The sequence below is a fragment of the Nipponia nippon genome, unplaced genomic scaffold, assembly GCF_047370975.1.
Source record: "Nipponia nippon isolate SJK-2023a ecotype South Korea unplaced genomic scaffold, ASM4737097v1 scaffold_7, whole genome shotgun sequence".
Classification (NCBI taxonomy): domain Eukaryota; kingdom Metazoa; phylum Chordata; class Aves; order Pelecaniformes; family Threskiornithidae; genus Nipponia; species Nipponia nippon.
In genome coordinates this window covers 4236313-4261418 of record NW_028262391.1, presented here as the reverse complement: position 1 = coordinate 4261418, position 25106 = coordinate 4236313, and the positions used below count along the sequence as shown (strand labels likewise).

The 25106-nt window shown below is 48.3% G+C and overlaps 1 protein-coding gene across 7 annotated transcripts in view; it reads right to left on the bottom strand.

Moving 5' to 3' along the window:
* PLD1 (phospholipase D1) overlaps positions 1–25106 on the bottom strand; it is an 81923-nt gene that overhangs the window by 39199 nt on the left and 17618 nt on the right. For all 7 annotated transcript variants that reach the window (XM_087739238.1, XM_087739239.1, XM_087739240.1 and 4 more), the window contains 7 exons: positions 11876–12061; positions 11405–11532; positions 10971–11116; positions 9967–10075; positions 8333–8398; positions 2042–2100; positions 1427–1519 (listed from right to left, as the gene is read on the bottom strand). In XM_087739238.1, coding sequence (XP_087595364.1) covers positions 1427–1519; positions 2042–2100; positions 8333–8398; positions 9967–10075; positions 10971–11116; positions 11405–11532; positions 11876–12029 — 755 coding nt within the window. In that variant the 5' untranslated portion in view covers positions 12030–12061. The remainder of the gene's footprint in view (positions 1–1426; positions 1520–2041; positions 2101–8332; positions 8399–9966; positions 10076–10970; positions 11117–11404; positions 11533–11875; positions 12062–25106) is intronic.

Genomic DNA, 25106 nt, shown 5'->3' with positions numbered 1-25106 from the left:
AATACTACTGTTATTTGCTTATTTATTGACGCACACGCTGTCAGTCGCAGCAGGCCGTGGCAGGGATTCGGTGCCCTCTGGAGTTACTCTGCACAGAATCCCACTCAAACACTTCTCCCATCCTCTTTTTAGGCTCTAAAGGAAAACTGAGATCCATCGGAGCTGTATGTGCTACTGTCCCACTAAAGCTTGAGCTCTGCATAACACAGGGAAGAGTTAACTGAGGGGTATCGAGAGGAAAAGGCTTTTTTTTATTTTCTCTCCATAAAAGAAATAAAAGAATTGGAGACAATTTAATGATTTGACCTGGAAGAAGGTCACATCTTCATCTCCTTGTGCACTCATTATAGAGATCTTCTGTAAAATTACATTAAGAAATGTTGGAAAGACTATGAAGAAATAGGACCTTTTCTTCACAAGAATGCAGAAAGATTTTGTCGGAAAACAGAATTTTTTTTAAGATAAACTAACGACAGCCCATTGGTGATGCTGAAATCCAAAGGTGGATAACGCTTGGGGAAGCTCTCACTGACCAAGAAATTGTTTCTAGAAGGCAGATACGTGCTATTTGGATTTCCAAAAGGAAAGATTTGCCTGGAAGGGCAAGCTCCAGGAGATACCCTTGTGTTTTTTGGATGCTAGAGGGTAACGCACATACTCCTCCCTGCATAGCACACACCTGCCTGCGCTGCAGCCCCAGGAAACACCGAGATCTAACACAGAAGGTAAAGGCATGGGGACAGTAAGTTACCTCTGTCTGCAGCGAGAAGGGACATGGGAACAGGGTGGCTGGTGAAAACTCCCACCAGCATTTCGGCATGTGCAGTAATAAGGAAGAGGCGCCGTACTGCATTCCAAGGTTAATTGCACCAGAGCTCCTTAGTGCTGCAGGTCACATCTGATTTAATCCGGCTCCAAAGGAGCCCAGATAGCATTTCAATTAATTGATTTTCTTTTTGTAAATTGAGGAAGGGAAGCTCAGAAAACTGGGCGGAAATCTGGCAGTATCACCAGTTACGTCCCCTCCTGAAGGCACGGAGCCCCCGGGCGCTCCTGCAGCAGGGAAGGCCAGGCACAGACCAGGGGATTATTGCCATTTCTGCCAGCTTGAGGCTGTAGGAAATCCCAGTTTTTCCTCTGGAGTAACATGTCTTTTCTGCTATGAACTCTTGACACAAATGAAAAAACTCACCACTGTCCACAGAGGAAGGTGAGAAGGGAACCACCTGTGGACCCTTTTGGCCCAAAAATCTGTGGCTTTTGTAAAATAAACCAAAAAACCAAAAAACAAAAAAACCCACAAAAAAACCAAAACCAAACAAGAATCTCCCTTACAGACTTTTGGGGAGGAAAAAACAAATGAGGATTTTTGTATGCGTGCCCAAGGAGCACACAGCATCGCTGCCTTCGCCCGCCCCAGCGGTACCTTTTGGACCATCGGTAGCACATCCTTCCTTGGCCGCAGCAGTTCAGGCCAGGTATGCGGTGGCCCCCGGAGCGCTTCATGATCAACCCTTCTCTGCAAGGACAGAAACACGGTCAGGACGGGCAGCACGGCTCTCCTGGAGGTGCAGGGCAGCTCTTGGGTGGAGGATGCCTGCTCAAGCCCCAGCCCCTGGTCCCAGGGACAGGCCTCCAGCCATGCCTGAGCAGCCTCTGGGCCACTGCCCTAAAACCTGGAAAAAGGGCAAAAATAACCCTGCAAAAGGAAATCATGCAGATTTAAGAAATGCAGGGCCCTGTGTTATAGCACAAGCATGAGAACAAGCAGGTCAACACATTGCAGGGAGGGAAGGGGAGAAATCCCATGAGCCAGCCCGTGAGCTGCAGCCCGTGCCTTGCAAAGCAGCCCGCTCTCAAAGCTGTTTCCCAAAGTTGTAGCATTTCTGTCTCAACATTAATAATTTTTTCTATCCGGATGGCAAAATATTCCCCAGTCAGTTATTTGCAAGAAAGGAAAACTATTAATTTGAACAATGTTTATTTATAAGGCCCTGCTCTTGGTGAACCATAACTCTCAAAGACACAGCTCACAACTCACATGCCCTTCGGTCCCAAGTCGTGGATGAATGACAGCTGGCTTACTCCAATGAACTCCATCTGGGGAAACAGAAAGAGATTCCCCCATCGTTCATACTCTGAAATCCACAAAATACTTTGCTTCATCAAAGTGATTTGTCATAAAGACGGAACCTATAGAAGATCCTGAGCAGAAGGTACCCACCATCGCTTAAGCATCTTGAAGAAGACCAAGAAGATTAGTTTGGTTGGGTTTTTTGTTTGTTTGCTGATTTGTTTATTTTAAATGTACTTTGGAGAGCACACTTCAGGCAACCAGGACAATCAAGATCAAACGTATCATAGGGACCCACTGGTATCCTCCCTCCTGGATGACTGGCTGAAACAAGGACTCGAGTTTGACACCGTTTGGGGGCCCGTGTGAGCTTGGCTGGCTGCCTGAATCCTCTCCTTCCTCCACTGAGCCTCACAGAAAGGTGGGAAAGGGAATGAGCACACATAGCCAGGGCTGGGAGCAGCCTATTCCCTTACCCCATGGACACACACCAGATGGGGGGTCAGCCCCTCAACCCATGAGCATCCTCCAAGACCACCGCAGCAGGTTGCTCCCGCTCAGCGCTGGGCACACTCCACTGCCCCATCTTACCCCACAAGCCAAAAACCCACGGAAAAGCCACAGTGGGGCAGGAGGAGAGCAAGTTCAAACACACTCTCCATGACTTCTGCCGGTCTGCACAGAGCTCCACGGCAGGCACAGCCTGGGAAACCCACATGTCATATATTAAGTTTACCAGCAAATCTCAAAATCAAGCAACCTGCCTCCTTGCGGCTCCTCCTGCTTCAGCAGAGATTGCAGAGGAACGTAACAACATGCAAAACTGGTAAGAAAGCACAGCACGATTACGTTCACCTCTAAAAATAGGACACCAGGCGATTTCAACCGAGCAGGCTTTTCTTGGCAGAGCAGGACGTCCCTGACAGTCTGCTGGTTGTTAGCCCTGGGGCCCGTTAGCAGGGAGAAATGCCTGCCCCAGGCGTCCTGTGCAGGACAGGGCTTGGGCAGGAGCAGCCCTGCGAAGGAGCTACCTTGCATGGCAGAGGCTTGTCTGCACCCAGGCACTTTTAATTTATCATCGCATACAATCGTCCAAGTGCAGAAGGGTGCTCAGGGCAGGGTGAGGGCAGGAGTTGCTCTCCCCTTTGGTCAGGCAGCAAGCCGGAGGGAACCCTCTAACCACATATTTTGGCAATGAAGCCTGTTGGGACCGAAGCCCAGGACTCAACCCATGCTCCTGACCACGGTCACAACACAAGACAGCCTCGGGGCCAGCTTCGGGCCGTGCCCACCCAGGCCCCACAGCAGCTCAGGGGCCAGCACCCAAGGAAGGGCTCTCCTCCAAGGTGGCCACTGTCACCTGCTCTTTGCCAAACCAACCTCAGGGCCCTCATTGGCAAAATCCCATTTTGCACAGGAATTACATAGGTGGATCCATAAGTGTTTGAAAATATCTCCGAGGCTAAGTATAACAAAGAGTATCAGTAAATTTGGGGCAAAAGTCTATCTTGCAGTTGTGGTGAGGCTGGCTCAGGCTCCCTTCCCAACACCATCATTTTTGCCCCCCAGAAGCAGCAGTAGGACAGAAGATCCTTCCTCCTCCTCCTCACGCTCTGCTGCTCCTTCCCAAACTTCTCACATCAATGAGACCATGAAGAAGAACAAAGGATCTGTTGTTCTCCTCCAAGTAGCTCAAGGACATTAAGTAACCTCTATTCAGTAGAGGCAAATTTCATGCCCTCATTTTTGGGTGATTTCAGCTTGTTTTCAGAAAGCGGCCAGAACGAGTTATTCCATGCTTTTACTAACAATCTTGCTACGCCCGCTCTCACTACACATTCTGGAAAAGCACCAGCGGTGACCTACAAACATTTCGGCTGTTTTGCACTGACACTCGGAGCGGGATGGGGAGCATCGGAAAACCCAGTGCATCCTGCAAGCTCTTTTAAGAGTCCCAAGCGAAGTCTCAGGCCAGTTCTTTGCCCTGGTTCCTATTTTCATTTCTCCAGAAAACGGCTGGCGTTCCCCATCAGACAAAGCAGAAACCCAGACATCTCTGTCACAGTGGGCACACAAAAACCAAAGCACGCAAATGTCAAAACCCTTTGAAAATGTTGGCTGTGACCAAAGAGCTGGCAGCAATTTGAGGAGCACTCTGTGCAGAGAAATAATTGTCCTTGAAGAAGCAAAAAGAAAAACCAGGAGGAAAAATTACTTGCAGAAACAGAACTGCTACTACATAAAAACAAAAGAAAGATTGTCTGGTAGCGCAGCAACCCGCTCTTCAGCCAAGGAGTCTCTGAAACAGCAACAACGGTGACAGGAGCCCATCCAACACGTTGATCAAGCAGCTCCAATTAGGAGCATTGGTTCGGAAAAAACCATAAATAAATTCCACCAGTTACAAGGAAAATTCCTCAGTGCAGTGGAAAATATCTGATCGAATGATTTATTATTATGATTATTGCTGCATTAGCTATTTTTACTGTTACAGTGCCTTTCATCCGAGGTGCTCGTCATTCACAGAAAAACCAAGAGGAGAACACAGAGCAGCGAGGCGCTTTCATCTCCTTCACATCTGAATTCCTGCGCTGCCCAGCTGCCTCCCCGGGGAGCCGGCATCCCGCTCCGGTTTCAGAGCAATCCGCAGCAGAATATTTTAAGTATGAGATACGGGCCTAGAGAATGCAGTTTCAGTGACATTGTTGTAGCAATAAAAAGAAAAAAAAACAAAAACAAAACAAAAACCAGACGAGAGCGATCAGCTGCAGAAAGACAAGCTATGAAAGGTGGAGAACCAGCTGCAAGGTGCACAAGCCATGGTTTTAAACCATCCCATTCTGCCAGCAATGTCGAGCACGCATGATTTATGTAAGCAAAAATTTCATAGAGCATCTGCACTTCAGAAAGAATTCAGCAGCTCCACGCTGTGTTTTCATTTTGACTCTTGTTTTTAATTTAGTGGGTTAAAAAAATAACATAGAGTTGATTAGCAGCAGTGGCTACCAATAAAATGAGATTGCACCACTGTTCAAAATAATATTTTTGAGCAAGATGCCAGCTATTTCTTACACACAAAATTGGCTTATACTAAACCCAAATCTAAAAAAAAAAAAAAATACTAAGCATACTAAAGTTCAAGCGCAATAACTAAAAATACTGAAGGGTTGGGCGGGGACCTTTGCAATGGTCTGCAGATCCAAGTGCCATATCAGAGGCAAACCAGCAGCCACTCTCACATATCTGAGTTGTTCTTACATTGTACTGCTTTCGCTTCAGACAAGGGTTTTACACTCAGTTCCTAAAGCTCATGCAAAATGTTACGGACACACACACTTTGGTTCAACCAGATCTTATTTTTTGTTTTGCTTAGGCATCTTTCAACCATTGCAGCTCATACAAAAAATGATGCAAAGGTCCAATTAATACAATTTTTATATGGAATAGAATCAAGCCCACGGGCCCTGTTTCCTAATCTTTTTGCGCTATATTTCCCCAATTTCCATTTCCCAGAAAAAAGCGTGGACAATTAACACACTGAGATTCCCACAACATTCATTTTAATGGTAATTGTCTTGACGCGCTTCAGCCCAGAAGTACTATAAAAAGATTTTGGAAAGGACTAGAAGACATGAGATTTAATCATAAGTCACATAGCCAAAAGGAAAAAAAAAAAAAATTAAAAACTATGAAGTAAGTCTGGGGTCCGATCACAAAATACAATGCATCTACCAACCTATTTGGGAACCGCACACAAAATACTCTGTTACAATGAATGCTGAGAAATTAAGGGCAATGTGAGAAGGCGGTGAATTTTATCAGTCAGAGCCACTCAGTCAAAGCAAGGGACACTTGGTACATCCCTAAATGATGATGCTTTAGTAAGTTCTACTTCCACAGCCTGCAGGAGTGTCACCTGGAAAGGCTAGAGGACGTACAACCTCTACAGTGTCATGTGGTCACCGTGGACCTGATCCTCAACCCACCAGGGACTTCAGGTCTGCAAAGCCGCTACAAGCTTGACTTGCAGGCTCCACTCTCCCAGTGCATGGCACGTCCTCGAGACAGTGTATAAAGCGGTGACCCTCTCAGCGACAAATAATAAATTAACCACAAATGCAAAATAACAGAAGTAAAAAAGCAAATTAATTAAATTGTGCAGGTCAGATGTAAAAACATCTGAGGAGATGCGATTGACGCAAGCAGGCTCTTCACAAGGACCAAGGGTTAGCCATCAGGCAGGTCGCAGCTTGCCATTGCAACTCCACGTCTGACTTCACAAAGAATTTAGGATTTTCAAAAACACCTCAGTGCACGGATTGATGAGAGGAACACACAGGAGCCAAAATGTGCTCCAAGATTAAGATGGTTACAGCATTTGTCAGCATCCAGGCTAACAAAGACTTTTCAACCACAGGACAAGCAAAGCCTTCATTTTGTTTTAAGGAGGACAAATACAGTTCCAAGGAAAATGCCAGAAATCTTCACTTTAGTCTCTAGCCTGAGAATGGTGGGGGTTATTTTGGTGTGTGCGTTTTTTTGTTTTTGTTTTGGGTTTTTTTTTTTTTTGTTTTAAAGGAAACATTTTTCTCCCTATGCTTTCTTCCAGCGTTGCCTGCAGGACCCGCTGCACTTAGCAGTGCCGCCATTAGCAGCGAAGTCCTCACTGAACACTTTGCTGTGGCCAAATCCAGCAAAAGCCAACAACAAACTGAGAATTCATGTGCAAAGTGACATCTGGCTCCGGGGGCTGGGGACAGAAGGGCGATTCAGTGCAGGAGGAGCAGAGCACCCCACAGCTGGCCGGACAAGGCAAGACCGCTCATCTCCTTGCCCGGCCCCCACCGCAGCAGCCCGCCTCAAACCACAGACTGGTCAAAACATCACCCACGTTCTTACATGAGCAGAAATTCTCCAAAACAGTTGAAAAAAGCAATGCCTGCCTAAGAGTGACAAAACGGATCTGCACTGCAAAATAACTCTCCCCCGCTTTGCATATGCTACTGATCAAAATTGCCAAGTTATCCCAATCTTGCCTTTAGAACAAAAGATGACTATTTTCCACATGCAGACTAACACCGCTCTTGACTGCAGTGGACATAAGCTCCACATCCTGTCCCCAAAAGGACTCTAAGAAACACAGGTCCTCTCAGCCCAGATCTGAAGACTTCCCAAGGCACCCTGGCCAACCCAAAGCACGACGGCCAACGCTGGACGAGCACTTTGCTCCATGTAATGAGCAGTGCTCAACACACCAAGCTCTGCAACAAGTGCACACGCTGCTTTCGGGCATTACATTCAGCTACGAGCTGCCCAATATCTCTACACAACTGAAATCCTGCAAAAGAGCAGAATTCCTATCAAACAACAAAAGTCGAAGAGAAGAACTGGCTGCTACAGATACCCTAAGCTTAGTCTACATTTCTGCCTTGTTTGAAAACCAAGTCTTCCCTGTTATCACCCCTTGCTCAGAAATGTCACTAAGCTCTGCAGCTACTCAATGCATGCATCAGGTTTGGCTGATAATACAAAAAGATGGAGTAACACAGTCATTATGCAGCAAAAAAAAGGGGAAATAAATTACCATCCCAGGGAGACGTTACAGATGCAGCTGACAGCGAGGACTACTGAAGAAACATTCGAGGATGGCTTTCAAAGGAAATATTTTTGCTTAAAATAGGCCTGAATTTGGATTTGACATTTCTCCTCATTTCAAAAAGACTATTGACTTGGGGAAATAAGCCAATTACAATCTCCCTTTGGAGGAGACAAAATACCCGCAGAGGCGAATGGGTATCACTCATACAAACTCAACGTCACCGAAGTCCAGTGAAATTGCACAGAGTAAGAACCTGAGACAAATTTGCACCCAGGACCACACACAAAGCCCAAACTGAAGGGTTATGGTTTGGACTCCAACTGTTTAAGAATGTAAAACTTCAACTTATCATCTTAAACACTCGCCAGAATTAAACAGAAACCCACTACACATCATATATGTACAATCGGCTGTCTGGACTGGACTACCGTGAGGAGGCTATCACTGTGTTATAAGAGTGATCTCCAAGAGTGAGCCATTCACTCTCTTTCTTTGGTTTTAATCATATTACATTCGTGTTGGAGAAATCAGCTAGGCCAAAATGCTTGCAAAACAGCTGTAAAACGTTTCTTGTATAACCTGCATGTCTTCTTCCAATGAATTCAACATTTGTAAAGCAAATATTCTTTAGGCATTTAAGCAAACTAATTTCTACTTACTGTTCCATGGTAGTTCCTGTACATTGGCATTTTTAGGATCTTTGTCAAGTAGTCTTCCAGCTGTTTCTACAATTAAAACATTGAAACTTTAGATAAGATGCAGGAATTTTCAAGAAAAAAAAAAAAACAATCCAACTGTCTGGCATTAGGAAGCAATCAAAAAATCAGACACGCTTTTCAGCTTGAATGGATAAATAAATATGTTATGCACTCACGGAAGATTATAGCTCAGCAGTGTAAACAGTTCAATCACAGGTTGTTCACCGTTCACAGATCAGTGTTTGTACCTTCCACCAGCAGACCTGTTACTTGCCACTGTCATTTGAGTGGTCAACTTTCTTAACCGAGCCCGTCTCAAACAATTTTAAACACAAAAATCAATCCCTGCTGTTTCTGACCCACACAAATTAACTTTGTGAGAAAACACAGCCTCAGGCTCAACCGAGAGCACCTATTTAACCAAAACACCAGGTTCGTGGGGTGAGGAGCACGGTGACCACGCTGCCCTGTCCCAAAGCCATGGAGAGGGCAGTGGCCGGGTCACCAGTCGCTGGAGAGCCTGTCCTCCCCAGCCAGGAGCGGGGAAGAGAAGAAGCCATTACAGGAGAGAGAATCTCTTCCCATCCTCGTGATAACTGGGCAAAGAAGAGATTAAGCTCTTTGGGCACAGGAAACCAGGCAAAGTCCTACAGGACACAAAATGAACTGAAAAGAAACAAGGACTTTTGCCCTTCTCAGCGCTAGCATCACAGCGCTGAGCCACCCAGCTGGGCAGCGGGGGTATTCCTCCCCATGGTGAAAGCTCCGGGATTCCCACAAGGAAACCAAGGGGTAAAAAAAGGCATCTAGAAAACATTTTTCTTCCTCTTTTAAATCAAGATCTCTCTCCTGAAACTCCCTGCGCAGCATCAAAGCCACGCACAGCAGGGAGGGTTATCTGCACTGCACAGCCATGAGACACAACCTTTTGGGACTTGAGGCTTCAGCAGCAGAAAGCCCAGGGAGGGAGCAAACAGCAGAAGGAGAACGATAAGCATAGGGTGAACAAACATGGATTTTTACAGCCTCTTTTTTTTTTTTTTTGCAAACAGCAAAGCTGCAATGAAGAGGTAGGAAGACATCCACCCTCTTCATAGAAAGGCCCATCTGTTAACATCTGATGAAGTTACACAGAACACGTGTGCCTTGGCTAAAATTACCCACTTCAGCATCAAGAGCCTGGCTGTCATCTCCTCTTTCAGAGGGGGACAGGACTGAAATCTCTCAGATTTTGATGGCCGCGGGGCTGCCTCCATCACGCAACTTGACTCTGCGAACTGCCTCTTCTATCTTTAAATCGGAGCAGGTGGGAGGAGGGGAACCACCACTCTTGGCATCGTGGTTTTCCTAACTGCAGAGGAAAACTTTGCCCGTATGAACCCCGGGAGCAGCATCCTCCTCTTTGCACAGAAGAAAACTTGGCATTAAAACTGGACTTGTCAAAGCCTAAGTTTGTCAAGCAAAAGACTTCAATGTTAATAAAACAAGGGCTGTGATAGCGGGTGGCTTTGCAAGCAACCTGCCTGGCATCTCTGCACCTCAGAAGCCCGCCCAAAGCATCCCTCCAGCCCCCGCACACCGAGCCAGGCGCTTACCCTCCTGCTGGAGAAGTGCTCTTCCCGCACCGTGCTCTCCGCGGTGTGCGGCAGACTCGGCATCTGCCTCGGTTCTCCCCTTTTGATGGATTGTCTTCTCACCGTGTGACTGGAAGGAAACACAAACCACAACGTCGAGTCTAAGTGCTGCGAGTGCACGCGTGCCTCGCTCCATAACCCTTCTTCTGCGATGCTTTTATTTTTCCCATCCAAATTCTTAAAAACTGAGAGATGGGTGGGCAGCAAAGCAAAAAAAAAAGCAAGCCTGGATTCATTTAAGAAGCCAGAGTGCTCCAACTGGCTCATAAACAAAAATACAACATAGAAATATCAGAGTTTGATTTTTTGGTGTCCCCTTTTGCCCTTTTGAGGAAAGGGAGCCTAAACCCTATTTTTAGGGTGTTATGGTCCCCCAGCCCTTAACCCCTCCTAATTTCACCTTTCCTAACATCATCTCTCCACATTTCTCCACACCAGGAGGCTCTTGCCAACCCACACCACTTCGCTCCCCGCTTTTCTTTCCCCTTATGCTTCCAGCCACCCTGAGCACCAAGGCCAGCCCAGGCAAGGCTGGCCACCCGCGCCAGGGATCCCCACACAGCCCGCGCTGGCAGAAAGCGGCATCGCACCAACAATTTCCATCAGCATAAGCATAACCCTTCCCCAGTGTCAAGGCAAATTCAGCTCAAAAGTTGATAACCTGGGCCCCAACATGCTTTGAGTCAGCAGGGAGATGCTTGGTTATAGCTGCTAAATATTCTACCTATATAATCGACATGCACACAAATTCCAGGCTGTCATATCCACTTCTATACAGTTCATGTTAATGGTTTAATGGTTGGACTTGATGATCTTAAATGCCTTTTCCAACCTAAATGATTCTATGATTCTATTCCTTACAGCAAAGAAATGGGATTGGTGAAGCCACACTGACATACTACTAAAAGAGAGAAGAAAATCATGTCTTCCCAAAGCCCACCGCGCCCGCAAGGCTGCACACTCACCTCCTGGTAGGGATAGGGATGCGCACGAAGGCTTTGTACCTCAGCAGCTCCCTGTGGAACTCCTGGAAGTGCTTGAACTTCCTTTTCACCTGCCAGGTGAACTCCCCATGGGTCAGCTCGATGGTGTAAACATTGGGGCTTGGCACCTGCCGAGGAGAACACCACCACACGGGACGCAGCTTTGAAATAAGTCATTTTCCTGCAGCTGCTCATCTAAAGAGCTCTCGTTCAATTTTACTTAAGGATCATTCTGTCTCACAACTTCTTGTTCTGTTTTATTAGGTTTCAGAAACAGACAGGTGACCTTCAGCGTTTTCTGAGATGCAGGCATTCCTGCTTCCTCAGCCCACGAACAAGCACACGCAAAATTACCCCACAAACAGCATTTTAATACAGTTCTACGGAAATTAAATGAAATTTCTGGAAGTTCTGACCTTCTTTGTGGAAGTAAAGCGTTCAACTTCCAACACACGCACTCGAACAGGACATCCCGTGAGGTACGTCTGCGTGCCCGGCTCTTTGAACCCGTGGGTGTGATAGATGGCAGAGAAGGGAATGCACACTGGAAGGACCAGAAACCCCGTTAGCTACACAGCCTTGTAACGACCAACGAGGGCATGAAAGCCAGCAGATAGTTGCAATACTTTAACATAGGAGCATTTACGCAGCAGCAGTAATTCCACTAAAATATATCAGGTTTTATTTAAAAGAACTTAAAGACAAGCTTTCACGGAAGGGACTTGACTTGAAGAGCCCAAGCACTAAGAGTAATGCCTCCTGGTCCTAAAACAAGGCCAACAGCTGGGCTTGGTAAAACCACTGAGGTTGTACCCTGTCTGTCAACAGATTATCAGTTATTAAATTCAGGCAGGACATGGGATGAGAAGCTACAGGTGTTAACTTACCAGTGCCTTTGGGGTCATTTAGCACCTCCGAGTCAACCTCCTCCCCCTCGAAGTGGAGCTCCCTGGTGTCCAGGCTCTCGATGATGTTGCTCATGTCTGCAGTGATCTTCTTCAGCGTCGACGTAGCTGCATGGCTCTCAGCTCTCAGTGACATCTCAGGGACCCGCGTGACGGAGCCACGGGGGGCTGGGGAGGAGGAAGGAGCAGGGCCGTCATCGCTCCCTCCAAAACACCGGCAGAGCGGGGCCAAGGGAAACCCCTGGCAGCGCGCGGTCCCGTCTTCCCTCCAGCCCCTTACCCACATTCAATCCCAACTATCCCCATCCTACCCACCCGATGCAAAACGCCCAGCCCTGCAGGTACAGTAAACCGCTGCCCGGAGTGGCGGGAGCAGTGAAAAAGCACAGGCAGCTTCAGGCTACGAGAGAAAATTTCCCCCGATGCCAGTGACCACAGGACTCATACACTCCGGTTGTACTTTAAAATGGAAAACACATAATATTTCACTTTCCAGCTACAAAAACCTGCAGGGAGTTCGTTGCAGCTTAGGAGCACCTTCACATATTGATTTTAAAGGGAAAACAAGAAAGCTTCTGCATCAGCTTTCCTGGTCACCTCAGCTAGCTGTATAATAACGACGCACCAGAAAAAGCACAAACTGTATTAACGCCTAGCCAAATCCTAGACCTAATTCACACGACGCTGTTTCCCAGGTTAGGCTGCACGGAGGAAAAGCTCACTCAGAAAACCAGTAGGCATTTTGTTAAGCGTTCTTCCTTTGATTGTAGTGATAGAAACTCCTGGCATTATTAAGATTTCCTCTGTTTCTATGCACCTTACACGATCACCTGCAGTACCTTCGCATCTCGTGCTCTCTATGCCTCCATCCTCTCCGCAGGCTCAAAAGTCAGAGCCCCAAGGGCTCCTGTCTGGGGAGCAGAGAGGGGTCAAGGGCATGCCGATGCCCACGGAAAGCCTGGGAGCAACATGGGTGGATGCGGCAGCTCGTCCTCACCCCTCCAACAGCCCCCCAGGGAGCTCGCACCCCTTATACAGCCCCGGGGGCTGCAGGGGACCAGCCCAGCACCCCTCCGTGATGGGAACGGCGGGCAGCGAGCACGGGGAAGGCTGTTGTCTGCTCAGGCAGTGGCACTTGGAGATGTTTGGGCACTGACAACTACAGCACTTCCCACTTCTATCCCCACCCACCCATGCCAGGAGCCTGAGTCAGGACAAAAACAGGGAAAGAAGAAGAAAAGAAAAAAAAATTAAAATATAAGAAAAAAAATCAAGATGCAAGGCACGTCCACTAACACTGACACAAGCTTTCAGCGCTTGTGAGTATTTGCAAAGCTGCTTCTTCCTCCTTCTCCTGGCTCTGCAACTCATCATGGGGCTGCAGACCCGGCTGCTGGTCCCTGCACGCAGCCAAGCTCCAGCTCCTGGGCATCCACGTGATTGATAAAAAGTCCCTTCAGTCTTTGATCTGCTCTGCAATAAATGTCACAGCTCGACAGCTACGCTGAAAAAATACGGACAGGACAAACTGGCAACATTTTATAGAAGCCAATACAAGGATGTCCATTTATACCCATGGAAGCTCTTACACTGTGGGAAAGAATGATTTAAAAAAAAAAAAAAAGAAAAAAGTGCAACATTTCTGATGTTAAATTCTGCAAAGAACACTGTGCAATTATTCTTGAGTGAGCTCCACAGAAAAAGCTGGGTATGCCATAATTTGGAAATAATTTAACATTTTAATAATTCATATGTTTAGCTGCTTTTGAAAGAATGTTCATTATCATTTCCTCTTGAAACAAGTACATAATTTTATTACTACTTAAGGCTGATAACATGGAAGCCCAAAACCATGTTAAAATCAGTTGCCTTCAGAAAAAAGAAATCCATTTGCACACAGACTTGAATCAAGAAAAACTGGGTCAATCTCTTCTCTTATACCAAAGTACATGCAGAATCAACAGCTTCATCATGGAAGCGAGGGCTCCAAGGGGTCTTGGTGGCTCTGCCCCCTTCCACCAGTGGCTGGGAATGCCACCACAGCACAGAAGGCTTTAAGACCAGACTGGAGGCTTGCTGGACCAGCACATTGCTTCAAGACACCCATCTGAATAATTCAAACACAACCCCCCACATGTATACCCCCAGGTACCTCATTCCCCTTCTGTCCGGGGAGGGCAAAAAAGGAATTTGCATTAATCCTCGCAGATGGAGATACACTGAAAGGTGGGACGATCAAGCCATGGATGTGGATGATCAACCCACTGCTCCACCCAGCTTGCACAGCCTCCCTGCAGTGGGAATGCGGCATTAGCACTGCCCCACACCCCCCGCATCGCAGCTCGACGGAAAGCCAGTTTGAGGCCAGTTTTCCACGTCAGAAGCTTTACGCCTTCCCTATTACTAATAAATACACCCACAGGGGACTTCAATCCCTCGGAGAGCATAAGGTTAATTTTTATTCTCTTTTAGCACTGAAGCCATTCCACCAGATATAGGTTGGCTTCGGATGTTTGATTTTCTCCCTAGAAAGCAGGCATAAACAAATAGCACTCCCGGGAGGGAGGCCATGCCACCAGGCTCTCCCAGATAACCCCGGTGATGGTAGGGGGGAGCCCAGAGCTGCCCCACGCCGGCCGGCAGCGCTTCCCCGCTCTGCACCGACACGTACGATAAAATCCTATTTTGTTTCCCACTCAGCACTCCACGCAAAGAATTTTTTTGGCCATCTCTAGCTGGAAATAAATACAAAGCAAGATGCTGCTTTCTTCTGTCTGCATTCCCATTTAGAAACAAAACACAGGGTTTTTTGGTTTGTTTGTTTTTTGTTTTTTGTTTTTTTTTTTTTTTTTTTTTTTTTTTTTAAGTCTGAAGAGATGCTCTTGCTTCATGGAAACTTAATGCACTTTCCAAAAGAAAAGGTTTGAGAGAGAACACAAGCCCAAACACACTTTGTACGTGCCGTGCCAGCAATTACACTTGAAGGAAGCCAGCAGACAAACACCACATCAGCAGGGCCGGAGGAAGAGCAGGCGGACAGGAGCCAACACGGAAAGGACGTGCATCCTCCCTCCTCCTCCCCGCCGTGCCAGGTACGGCCGGGCTCCTCTCAGCAAATTCACTGACGCAGTCGGTTAATGGATAAACAATTAACCAGTGTATGCAATGATTATTTGCTAAGGACCACAGCAGGGCTGCAGAACTCAGGATTTTTTATTTTTTTTTTTTTTTAAGCTAAAGCTGTTTTCACAGCTGGCACAGGCAAATCTTGGGATAAAGCAGTCTGACAGTCTGAACAGCGCTGGACCCGAGTCGGTCCCAGCAGCAAGATTCCCCCTGTTGAGATTAGAGCCAGATTATGGGCTCGAGAGGGAAAACGCGACTTGCCTACGGCCCAGCCAGAAGCCCCATGAGGCCGGACAGCAGCTGAGCTCCCCATCAGAGCCAGCCGCCGCAGAACCAGAGAGCACGGGGCAAACCCAGCCTCGGGCAGGGAGGGCAGCACAGGGGTCAGCTGGCAAGACTGGATGTACCACGTCCCTCCAAAAGCTGCTGCAAATTGCTTTATATGGCCCTGCTCGGTAAGAGCTATTGAACCTCTTGGCCAAAGCTCTCCGTGGGGACAATGTCTGTATTCCCATAGGCAAGCTGAGGAATGCGCCAGGGTTAATCTGCAACAGGCTGGGTGCAAACACGTGCCAAGCACAGTTATCCATGATTCAGCAGCAAAATAAAGGGCTGCATCAAGAAGGTCCTGTCTATCCAGTGCCACTCACGGCCTGCACTAATGATGGGCTAGAGAACGGGCTTACAAAGCTTGCTGATATTGCCAGCTTTGGAGGCTGCAATTACATGAAGGACAGAGAGAACTCAAATGGTACCGGCAAATTGCAGGAGGGTGGAAATAATGGGATGAAATTTATTAGAAACAAGTGCTACATTTCAGTATTTGGCTGTTGCCATCCTGGATAGAAAATAAGCAGCAGTTTGTTAAAAGAAAAAAAAAAATAAAAAAAATAACAAAAAGAAAGACCAGGGTTTCAATGGGTGAAGAACCTGAAATGCGAAGAAAGGCACAAACCGTGCCAAGATGCACAAACAGGGCTACAGCCTGCAAGCCAAAAAGGAAGACAGGGTGCAGAAGATGGGAAGAGTCAGATCTCAAGTCCTCGACCCATGGGAACACAGACTTGGATGAAACATGACAGCAGCCTGCAAGCGCGTAGAAGACTGCTGTGAGCAGGACAGACGAGAGATAATTGCTCCAAATTGCAGGTTTAAAGCAGAGACTAGGAAGAAAAACCCCGTCTAATGGCAAAGGCATGTCCGAGGAGGGGTTCGCAGAGTGCCCAGGGCTGGAGGTCTGCAAGGGCAGGCTGCCCTTATTGAGCTTCCCGGAGCAAGGGAGGAGGAGCAGCTGCCCCAGCTCCCCTGGGGACCCCCAGCACCCAAACCTGCTGCCCAGGCAGCCCGGAGCTGGCACAGCAACCTGCATATTAACAGAGGGAAGGCGCTGCTCCGGCTTTATCCGGCTCAAAGTCTGCCTGGGCAAAAGCAGCAAGGAGGGAAAAACAATGAAACAAAGTCAGCAGTGAAGGAAAACTTTGGAAAGAATGAATAAACAAGGAAACAGGAGATGGTAAAAAATTGAAAAAGGGAAAAAACATACTAAAAAAAAAAAACACAAACACTGCTGACACCACATTTGTTCAGCCCCGTTTTCAGATTAAGTATTTCCTCTTCCAAGCACAACTTCAGCTCTCTGCCTGCCTTTGCCTGGCTGTCCGCACAGCACATCAGCCCCAGACCTCTCAAATTAGTGTAATATATACAGTGGAAATAGTGACTGCATCAAGAATCAAGGTTTCAACTACAGGAAAAATGACTACAAAAATCTAAATTAACTATATTAATCCCTGAGCCCTTGTGAATGTATTGCAAACCCCTAGCTCAATCCTGTGACTTTGCAAGCCCGATATCTATTTTTGTTATTTGCCATTTTGGTTATGCTTTAACCCCAAGTTATTACTTAGGGGATCATATGACAATCTCAGTTTTTGCTAAAGAAAGAGTGTTTTTCTACTTGTTGCATAGGACAACAAAAGCACAGCTTTAAAGGCATAGAAACTGGAAGGCAGAAAATGCATATTTTAGTAAATATTCATGAACAGTTCTGTGTTTTGAAGACATGTAAGTCCTGATGTGAAAATGCACGGAGCTGGTAATAGCACGGACTACTTAAAATGTGGTCAGCCCAAGTTTATTCTCTTACATGTTTCGTGGCAGACCTGCAACATGCTCAGATAATCACTTCTCCTTAATGAGGTTACGATGCTGACAAGCACCACGCAGAGCTATGAAACCAAGAAAGCCTTCATTTGGGAAAGAAGGGAGGAGGGCAGAGAAAATACATCCAGCAAAAACAAGTTTTCCTGCTAATGCCTCCCGGCGTTTGATGCTCTACATCAACTCCCATCCCCACGGCGAGAAACACTGTAATCCCTGAAAATTACCCTCATTCCAGTTCTCATGACATCTCTCCCAGTATGGTGACCTTTTGGCAAGGGCTGTGACAAGCGACCTCCGTTCCCATACTTGGTTTCGTCCCGCAGGCAGCGCCGGTGGCAGGACCCACGCGAGCCTCCCTGGCCCTGCTGTTCAAAACAGATGGGCTCGGCTAAAACAGGGTAATGAGGTGGTGTTTTTAAAAAGAAAAAACACAAAACCAAAACAAAACCCAAACAACTTGAGCCATGAATTTCCTCTCTCCTCTGGCTGCTGCTGCCAGGAGCCTGGGAGCCATACAGGCACCGAGAGCCCCGACGAGATGCCAAGGAAATCCTACACGCGATGCCCTCCACAGTTCTTTGCTCTGCCTGGTGGTGATGAAGCTTTTCCATGTAAGTATTTCCCCGATTCCTCACATTTTAAACTTAAAATTAGCTTTGGACCACTCCTTCATGGAGAAATACCCTCGGCTGACAAGAGCCCTTTTTGAGGAGTTACTTGCATCCCGCAGGAGGAGCCGGGCTTGTCCCCAGCCCCAGATTTCCACCCTGGCACACCTTCCTTCCACAGTCCTTGGCAGGCGTCAGACCTCCACCGAGCAGCTGGGAAACATCCCCCGGGCTCAGGGTCCCCACCTGTGACGGGGATCCTGCTTTTCCAGCCCAGGAAATCCACATCCCCATACAAAACAAAACAGACACGCACTTGTTTTTATTTTTCAGTATACCCTCCCCCACTACTTACTCAAAATCCAAGGGCTCTTGTAGGTGGCAGGTAGCACGTTACATTCCCTAAGTATGAAATTAAAAGTCAAGTGGGTTCAAAAATGCTCAGCAGTGACTTAACCCTGCTCTTAAAGCTCAGTACACGGAAGGAATTTAGCCAGATGAGCAAGCGGCCAGGATGGCACACGGAGACACCTCCTGCAAATCTGCCCTTCTGGGTGCTCGTACTACAGGGACAGCCCTAGAGGATTAGGGTTTATGTTTTAAAAACACACAAAACAACCCTTGAATAATAAATAAAGCATTGCTTCCATCCTGGAAAGATCTGGAGTTGAAGAAGAACTGAAATACGAATCCAAATCAAGAGCAAACATCATGTTCAGACATCATCCTGACCTAAATTTCTTATCTTTGGTCCAATCCTGATAAACCCAAAATATTTCAAAACACTGTTTCCAAAACAATTATTCTCACAAAGTTCCTACTTTTAATAGTAAGACCTCTAAAAGCAGGAACTAATTAGCCCTTCCCACTTCAACGGCTGCAGCACAGCTCCCTGGTTCTGCTTCATTGATTTCCACAGCCCTTTCCACATGAGGCTTACTGCCAAGCCACCAGCCTACCCGAAGGAAAAGCTAAGTCACGGGAGCCCACGCGGCCTCTTTGCAATCGGGGATGAGATGCTTCAAGACTGGGATTGCCTGGAAATAACAGGTAAATCTACAGAGGGTCCCTGCTGCGCTCTCTGTACCAGGGCAGAGCCCCTTCTGCCCCCGTACTGGGTCCTGCAGCATCTGTCCCGCAGCGTTCGTGCTAGGGAAAAGATAACAGAAAAACCAGGCAGGTCAAGGGGAACGATGAGGCAAGGCACCGGTCATCGTGACGGGCAGCGCTGTCATTGCGCAGTGACTAACCGACTGCTGTAGTCAGAAAACCCCTCTGTGCTCTGTTTTTCCCCCACACCCAGGACCAGCCTAAGCGTCAGGCCCTTCCCAAGGACTCACTATTTGCTTCATGGAACACTGACACGAAAGGAAAAACATAAACATCCACGGATGAGCCCGGGCTGCTGATCTCACACCAACGTGTTGGTTGTTCCGGCTCCCACTCCCCCCAGCAGCACACCCAGAGCACAGCCCCGCTCCCCGGGAAGCTGATCATTAGGTATTTATCAGTGATTAATGCCGGCCCTTCACGTGCGTATTCATCACTGTGTTTTGGATTCCTCGGACACAGACGAGAGTGTTTCAGTACAGCGCTCACAGCTCGTGCCGTGCATCCTCCAGGAGCCGTGCTCAGCCCCTGGATCACCATGAGCCCTCCGCTCCCTAATGTGGTCACAGCACATCCTCTGCACCCCTACACCCAGGAGCACCGCGCCTTGGAAACCCCTTGAAAGGGAACACCCCTGAAAGCCAGGACAGGGGATGCCCAGTGCCTCCAGCACCCGGTTATCTAGCCCCCGAGACCCACTAGTGCTGTAGCTGCGGAGGGCGAAAGGAACCGGTTGACACCACCTTGGATATCAGCCCCATCTCAGCATCACCAAACCCCACAACAGAGGGTGGCAAAGGGAGTCCTGGGCTGAGGGAGAAGAGGGCTGGAAAAAGTACCTGCTCCAAGGGCACAAACAGCAGGGAGGTCAAACGATGCAGCACTTCAGCATGCTGGCAGACACAGAGCTCGGCCACCAAAGCTTTATATATAAAATCCTAAAACCGAGAAGCTTGCCAGGGCGATGATGTAATGCAAAGGAGTCTTGGAGTGACCATCCCCACAGCAATCAGAGGTGACAAGGACCACTGCGGTGCCCGCAGGATGGTAAGCATTGCTGCTGTTCTTACATATCATTGAACATGTCATAGATACAGGACATACTTTCATGATCTAAACGTACAGATGTCTGCGCGGCTGACGTCCTGCACATCACTCAACGCTATTCTGGTGTCTCCCGGTGCCACGTCTGCTCCCGCGACCGCCACCTGCCAAGCTACATTTCCGCAGCAAATTTTGGCGGCTCGGAGCCGAGCAGGCACGCTGGAAGGCAGCCCAGCACCTCCATCCCATAGCAGGGTTAGGTGGCAGCTGATAAATGCAACCACTTACAAATCTTCACATAACTCCTGCCAGCCAAGCTAAACCCGGGAAAAGCACCGCAGCCTGCGCTCCAGGAGGGATTTGGGAAACTAGAACAGGATCTCTCAGCCATCGCTCCCCAGCCCTGCCCGCTCTCATCTCCCTACGCAGGCACTCGCTCCTGGCAGCTGCTCCATATCAAGGCAGAGAATGCAGGTACGAGTGCAGAGGTCACCGTCCTCGCTCTAGATGCATTCCCACTGCTTCTTGCCAAGTTTCCATTAAGTGGGAACACGATTTTCCTTTTCTCCTCCTGCTGTTAAAAACCACATGCAAAAGCACGTGAAGGTGCTAACTTTTTGTTGACCCTTTACGTGACTTCCACAAAGCAATGAGAAATATCTGTGGGTATCACAGCAACAAGGAGTAGCAGATTGAGACCATGTATTTTTATGAATAGTTTATTGCTTTAAGAAAACAAAGTTTCTGTTGTCTTGATTTTTTTTTTTAAGTTTTAACATAATTCTGCAAATAATTTTCACTGGAAAACAAACATTTAGCACAAGCAGAAGGCCACGGAGGAGCAGGAAGGTAGCACCACAGAGCAGGACCGAGCGCTCCTGTGCAAGCAGGAGCCAAGCCCAGCTCCCTCCCCTGCCTGGGGGTTCAAGGCACGGGCTCATCTCCCAGGGTGGCTTCCCCAGGGCACCACCAGCTTCAAGGACAACCGCTGCAGGGTGACCACCACCTAGGTTTTGTTGCTGCTTTTGTCCCTCTTGCAGAAAGCCCACAAGCGCAGGTGCGCAGCTGGGACCCATGTGCAGCACCGACGGCTGCTGCGTGCCCACCCACCCACCCGGGCAGCCCCCAGGTCCCTGCAGGCAATTGCCCGGTGCCGTCCCATGCGGATGCTTCCTGGTGACATGAATCAACCCTGCCACCGTTCACGCTGAACATTAACCTCTGCCGAGCTGTTTGCTTACTGTGCGTGCAGCACGCCAGGGATGTACTTTGGTAAACCCAAAGGACGAGATGAACGTCAAGTTCATGGGAGCGGGAGGAGCTGGGGCACCTTGGGGACACCAGGCACTTCCAGCTGTCCCAGCTCCTCTCCTCTGCACCCTGCTGCCTCCCCATCCTAAATGGGACCCAGCACCACCTCGAGAGCACTGTCACCCGCCGTCCCTGCCTAGGGCAGGGACAGGCTGGAGCCACCAGTGCAAAGCCCCATAATATGGTGCAGCCACTCACATCACCCCGAAACGCTCCCGTACCCCTGCCTGCAAACCTGGATTCAGCACCTTCCCAAACTCAAACTCCCTAATGATTTTCCCCCCGCCCCCGGAACAATGCTTTTAAAGACATTTCATGCATTCTGCATTCATAAACTCCACAAGAATTTGATGTCTCCGTCCTCAGCCAACTTCCATTCTTTAGTCTACCCTAAAGCTACAGCGCTCCACAGCCTCAGCTCCCACCATCGAGCCGGGACACCCAGCACCACATGCCCATCATACAGTAAGGCATCGTGCCCAAAGAGCAGCAACGACACGTGCCAGAGGAGACGACAGGCGGGCAGATGCCTGCTACTGCTCTGCATTTCCAAAAGCAGCTGCTTATCCTCAGCCACGGCCAACAGCGAGCACCAACACGGGCAAACGTCAGCCCTTGGCCTCCCTGACCAGCTAAAACAAATACCTGAGAACTTCTAGTTCTAGAAGAAAACAGTTGGCTTGAGGAAGTCCTCGAAGTAATTGTAAGAGAACTATGAGCCGAGCTCAGAGGGTAAGGGCGACTTTGTCCCCAAGACTTTAGGGCAGGCTGCAGGTACAGCAGCCTCTCCCAAGGAGATTCCCTCCGTGGGATCTTCAATACGACCCTCCATGGGATCCTAACAGCACTCAGGACACAGGGTACTCGATCTACTGAAAAATTAATTTTTCCTATACCAAGAAGTGTTTCATTCGTTATTAGAATTAAAGGATGAGCAAATTGTGACAGAAGTTTGGTTCCGGTTTCACAAGTAACTCTGGAAAAAGGGCTGAGGTTTCAGATCGGTACCTGCTGATCTAAGATCAAAACCAGCCAAATTCAATAGAAAATTGCTCATTATAAAGAAGTAACTTACAGAAACAGGCTAGCTCTCCTATGTTGCTTGCTTTAGTGCAACTTAACACCTGCAAACTTATGCAAAATAGCTCATTTACACACATTGACAATACTGACAGCTTCCTTAGAACAAAATAGATGCCTTGGATATATTTTTTTTCCCTTCTTTCTCAGAGGGGGAAAAAAAAAAATGCCTCCATCGAGCCGGCACAGAAGCACGCCAATAGCAGGCATGTGTCTGAACTCAAATCGAGCCCCAGCTGCCTCCCCGCTCCTCTCCCCTACCCACACACCCAGACCTCTGGCACCCCACAAGCACCGCGGGTGTCCGGACAAGCCAGAGACATCCTGCAGCTCCTTCTCCTTTTGTGACAACTCCTGTACAGCATTTTTCCACACGTTCCTAGAGGAAACCAGAGCATGAAGGTTACAATTTACAAGCTTAACCCTCCAGACCTCAGCACAAGATGGGCAGCTGCACACGATGAGCCAAAAATTAAATATTATTTTTCCCCCTCAACTGCTAAGGCCTTCTGGAGCAGTGCTGCTCAGAAAGGTGTCTGCAGACAGTTTTCTACATGTACAAAAAAAAAAAAAGCTGTTTGGCAGAAAGAAAAGAAATAGCTTTGGGAAAGAAAAAACCTGAACAGGCTCAGACAGCAGTTCTCATCTCGCTGGTTCTTTCTCCCAGTGAACAAAATGGCTCGTTTGCCATAATTGCTGCCAAAACTCAGCGGCATCAGGTCTAACCGCACCGTGAGTCATTACTATTCTTCCTTGGTAAGCTTTAACACTGGGTGGGACACTTAGAAAAAAATTATTTGCAGGAATCCTCTGTCATGGAAAAATACACTTCAGAACATCTCATGGGGACTACATAAATAGACATTTAGGAAAAGAGGAACGAGAGACGAAAGCATTTCTTTCTGAAAAGACTATACGATGCGCTGCCTGCTCTCCAGATTGTTTCAGCAGCCCTTTAGCTGTGACAGAGGGGACCGCTGAGCTTCCCGGGAGACCCCAGCACCCATGGGTGCCTCTCACCGCACCCAAGAAAACACCAAACAGGGCAGATTTGTGTTCTTCACGCGGAAAAGCCAACTACATCATGTAACTGCATTTGACTTGAATTAGAAGAGAAAACACAGGCCCAAAATATCCACTTGTTTTTACCTCTTGTGTGTCCCATTCAAAGTTGAGGGAGAGAGAGAAAACTTTTTTTTTTAAATAATAAAAAAAGCAGCGAGGTTGCCTTTAGCCAGGTAGCGGGGCACAGCTATAAGGTACTGCCACGGCCACGACACCCCAGGTTACTGAAAGCATTGGAAATGTGCAATTAATTGCTATTGCTGGTTTATTTTTACCCCATGGATCCCTGGAGGCTGCAAGCAGGAGTCAGCCCAGCCGGCGGCGAGAGCAGCCTGTGCCGAGGCGCATCTGACCCGGGAGCAATGCAGGTAGCAGTGTGCGTTCACAGGAGGGCTGTGGTCTGGTAGGGAAATAAAGACCAGGGGGACGAACAAGACATGAGGATTTCTGATTAAAAAAAAAAAAATCCTCCCAGAAATCCAGCTGGTAAAATGGGAGAAGTTTCTGGGAAGTGGCTCTGTGATGGGTCAGTGCTGGTGGCACGGGGGAACCCCGGGGCATGCCACCAGCGGGACCCTGACGGGAAAAGAGCCGAGAAGCAAGTTCCCGCATGGCAAGACAACCAGAAACACCAATGGCTGTGAATCACCTGCTCACACGGGCTCGGACAGAGGCCGTCTGTGGGACATCGTCTGCCTGATGCTGCCCGTCGTCTCTGCGCGCTGGAACGCTCATCCCGGAGAAGAGCGGTCCCTCTGCGCCCGGCCCAGCCTCCCCGGCCCTGGGGAGGGAGCTGTAAACAGCCCCCGGAGCTGGGGGGCAGCAGCGGGATCCCCCCACGCCTGCCGCTGGCCCTGGGGAGCCCAGGAAAGCACCCGGCATTCATCACTGGGTTTTATCTTAGGAAAGATAAAGGCCCTCATGGAATGGATGCACACATGAGGGCTCGCTGCACTGGCAGAAATAAAAATTTAAGACAGGAATCAGACCCACTCACAGCTTAACCTGAAAAACACAACCAAGGAAATCACAATTTAATTCTTTTTCCACCAACAGAGGTGTAAACCAGAAAATTAACTCCCAACACCATGAATATTCTGAATATTCGCTGCTGTCAGTATAGCGTAAACAGGACTCCACACCCAGGGAAAAACCCTCTTTCTGGTGAGTAAACCTGCAAATAGCGATGAGGTTTTTCATCCTCAGCTCTGCACCGCCTCCCTCAGAGGCTTTCCATACCCCACGCCAGCTTGCCCAGGTGGGCAACGGAGCGATGCTCTTTCCTTTCTGCAAAATGCCCACCCCACCGCCATTCACACTGCCTTTTTATTACATCCTTTCTCCCTAGAGAGTCAGTTCCTCAGGGCAGAGGACCATTTCTTATTTTATCCCTGTCCTCTCTGCCAGAAAAAAAAGGGGATAGAGAAGGAAGAGGCAATGTTATTACACTACGATAACTAACACAAATTGGCTACTTCACCGTCAAACCCTGCCAGAGGTGTAGCCCAATACTATTTGCTGGAGCTCAATATGGTCAGCGCTGCATCCCCAGAGCGCAAAGGGGAAGTTTTAAAGTGAAGTGGCTGCAGAAGCACCATCAACCAGAGAGCACAGAGGTGCGAACGCTGCACGTGGCTGTGGCCGGCTTGGCGCAGCCGAGTAGATGCGTGCCAAGGAAACGCTGCCGGGTTCATTCCCAGCCAGCT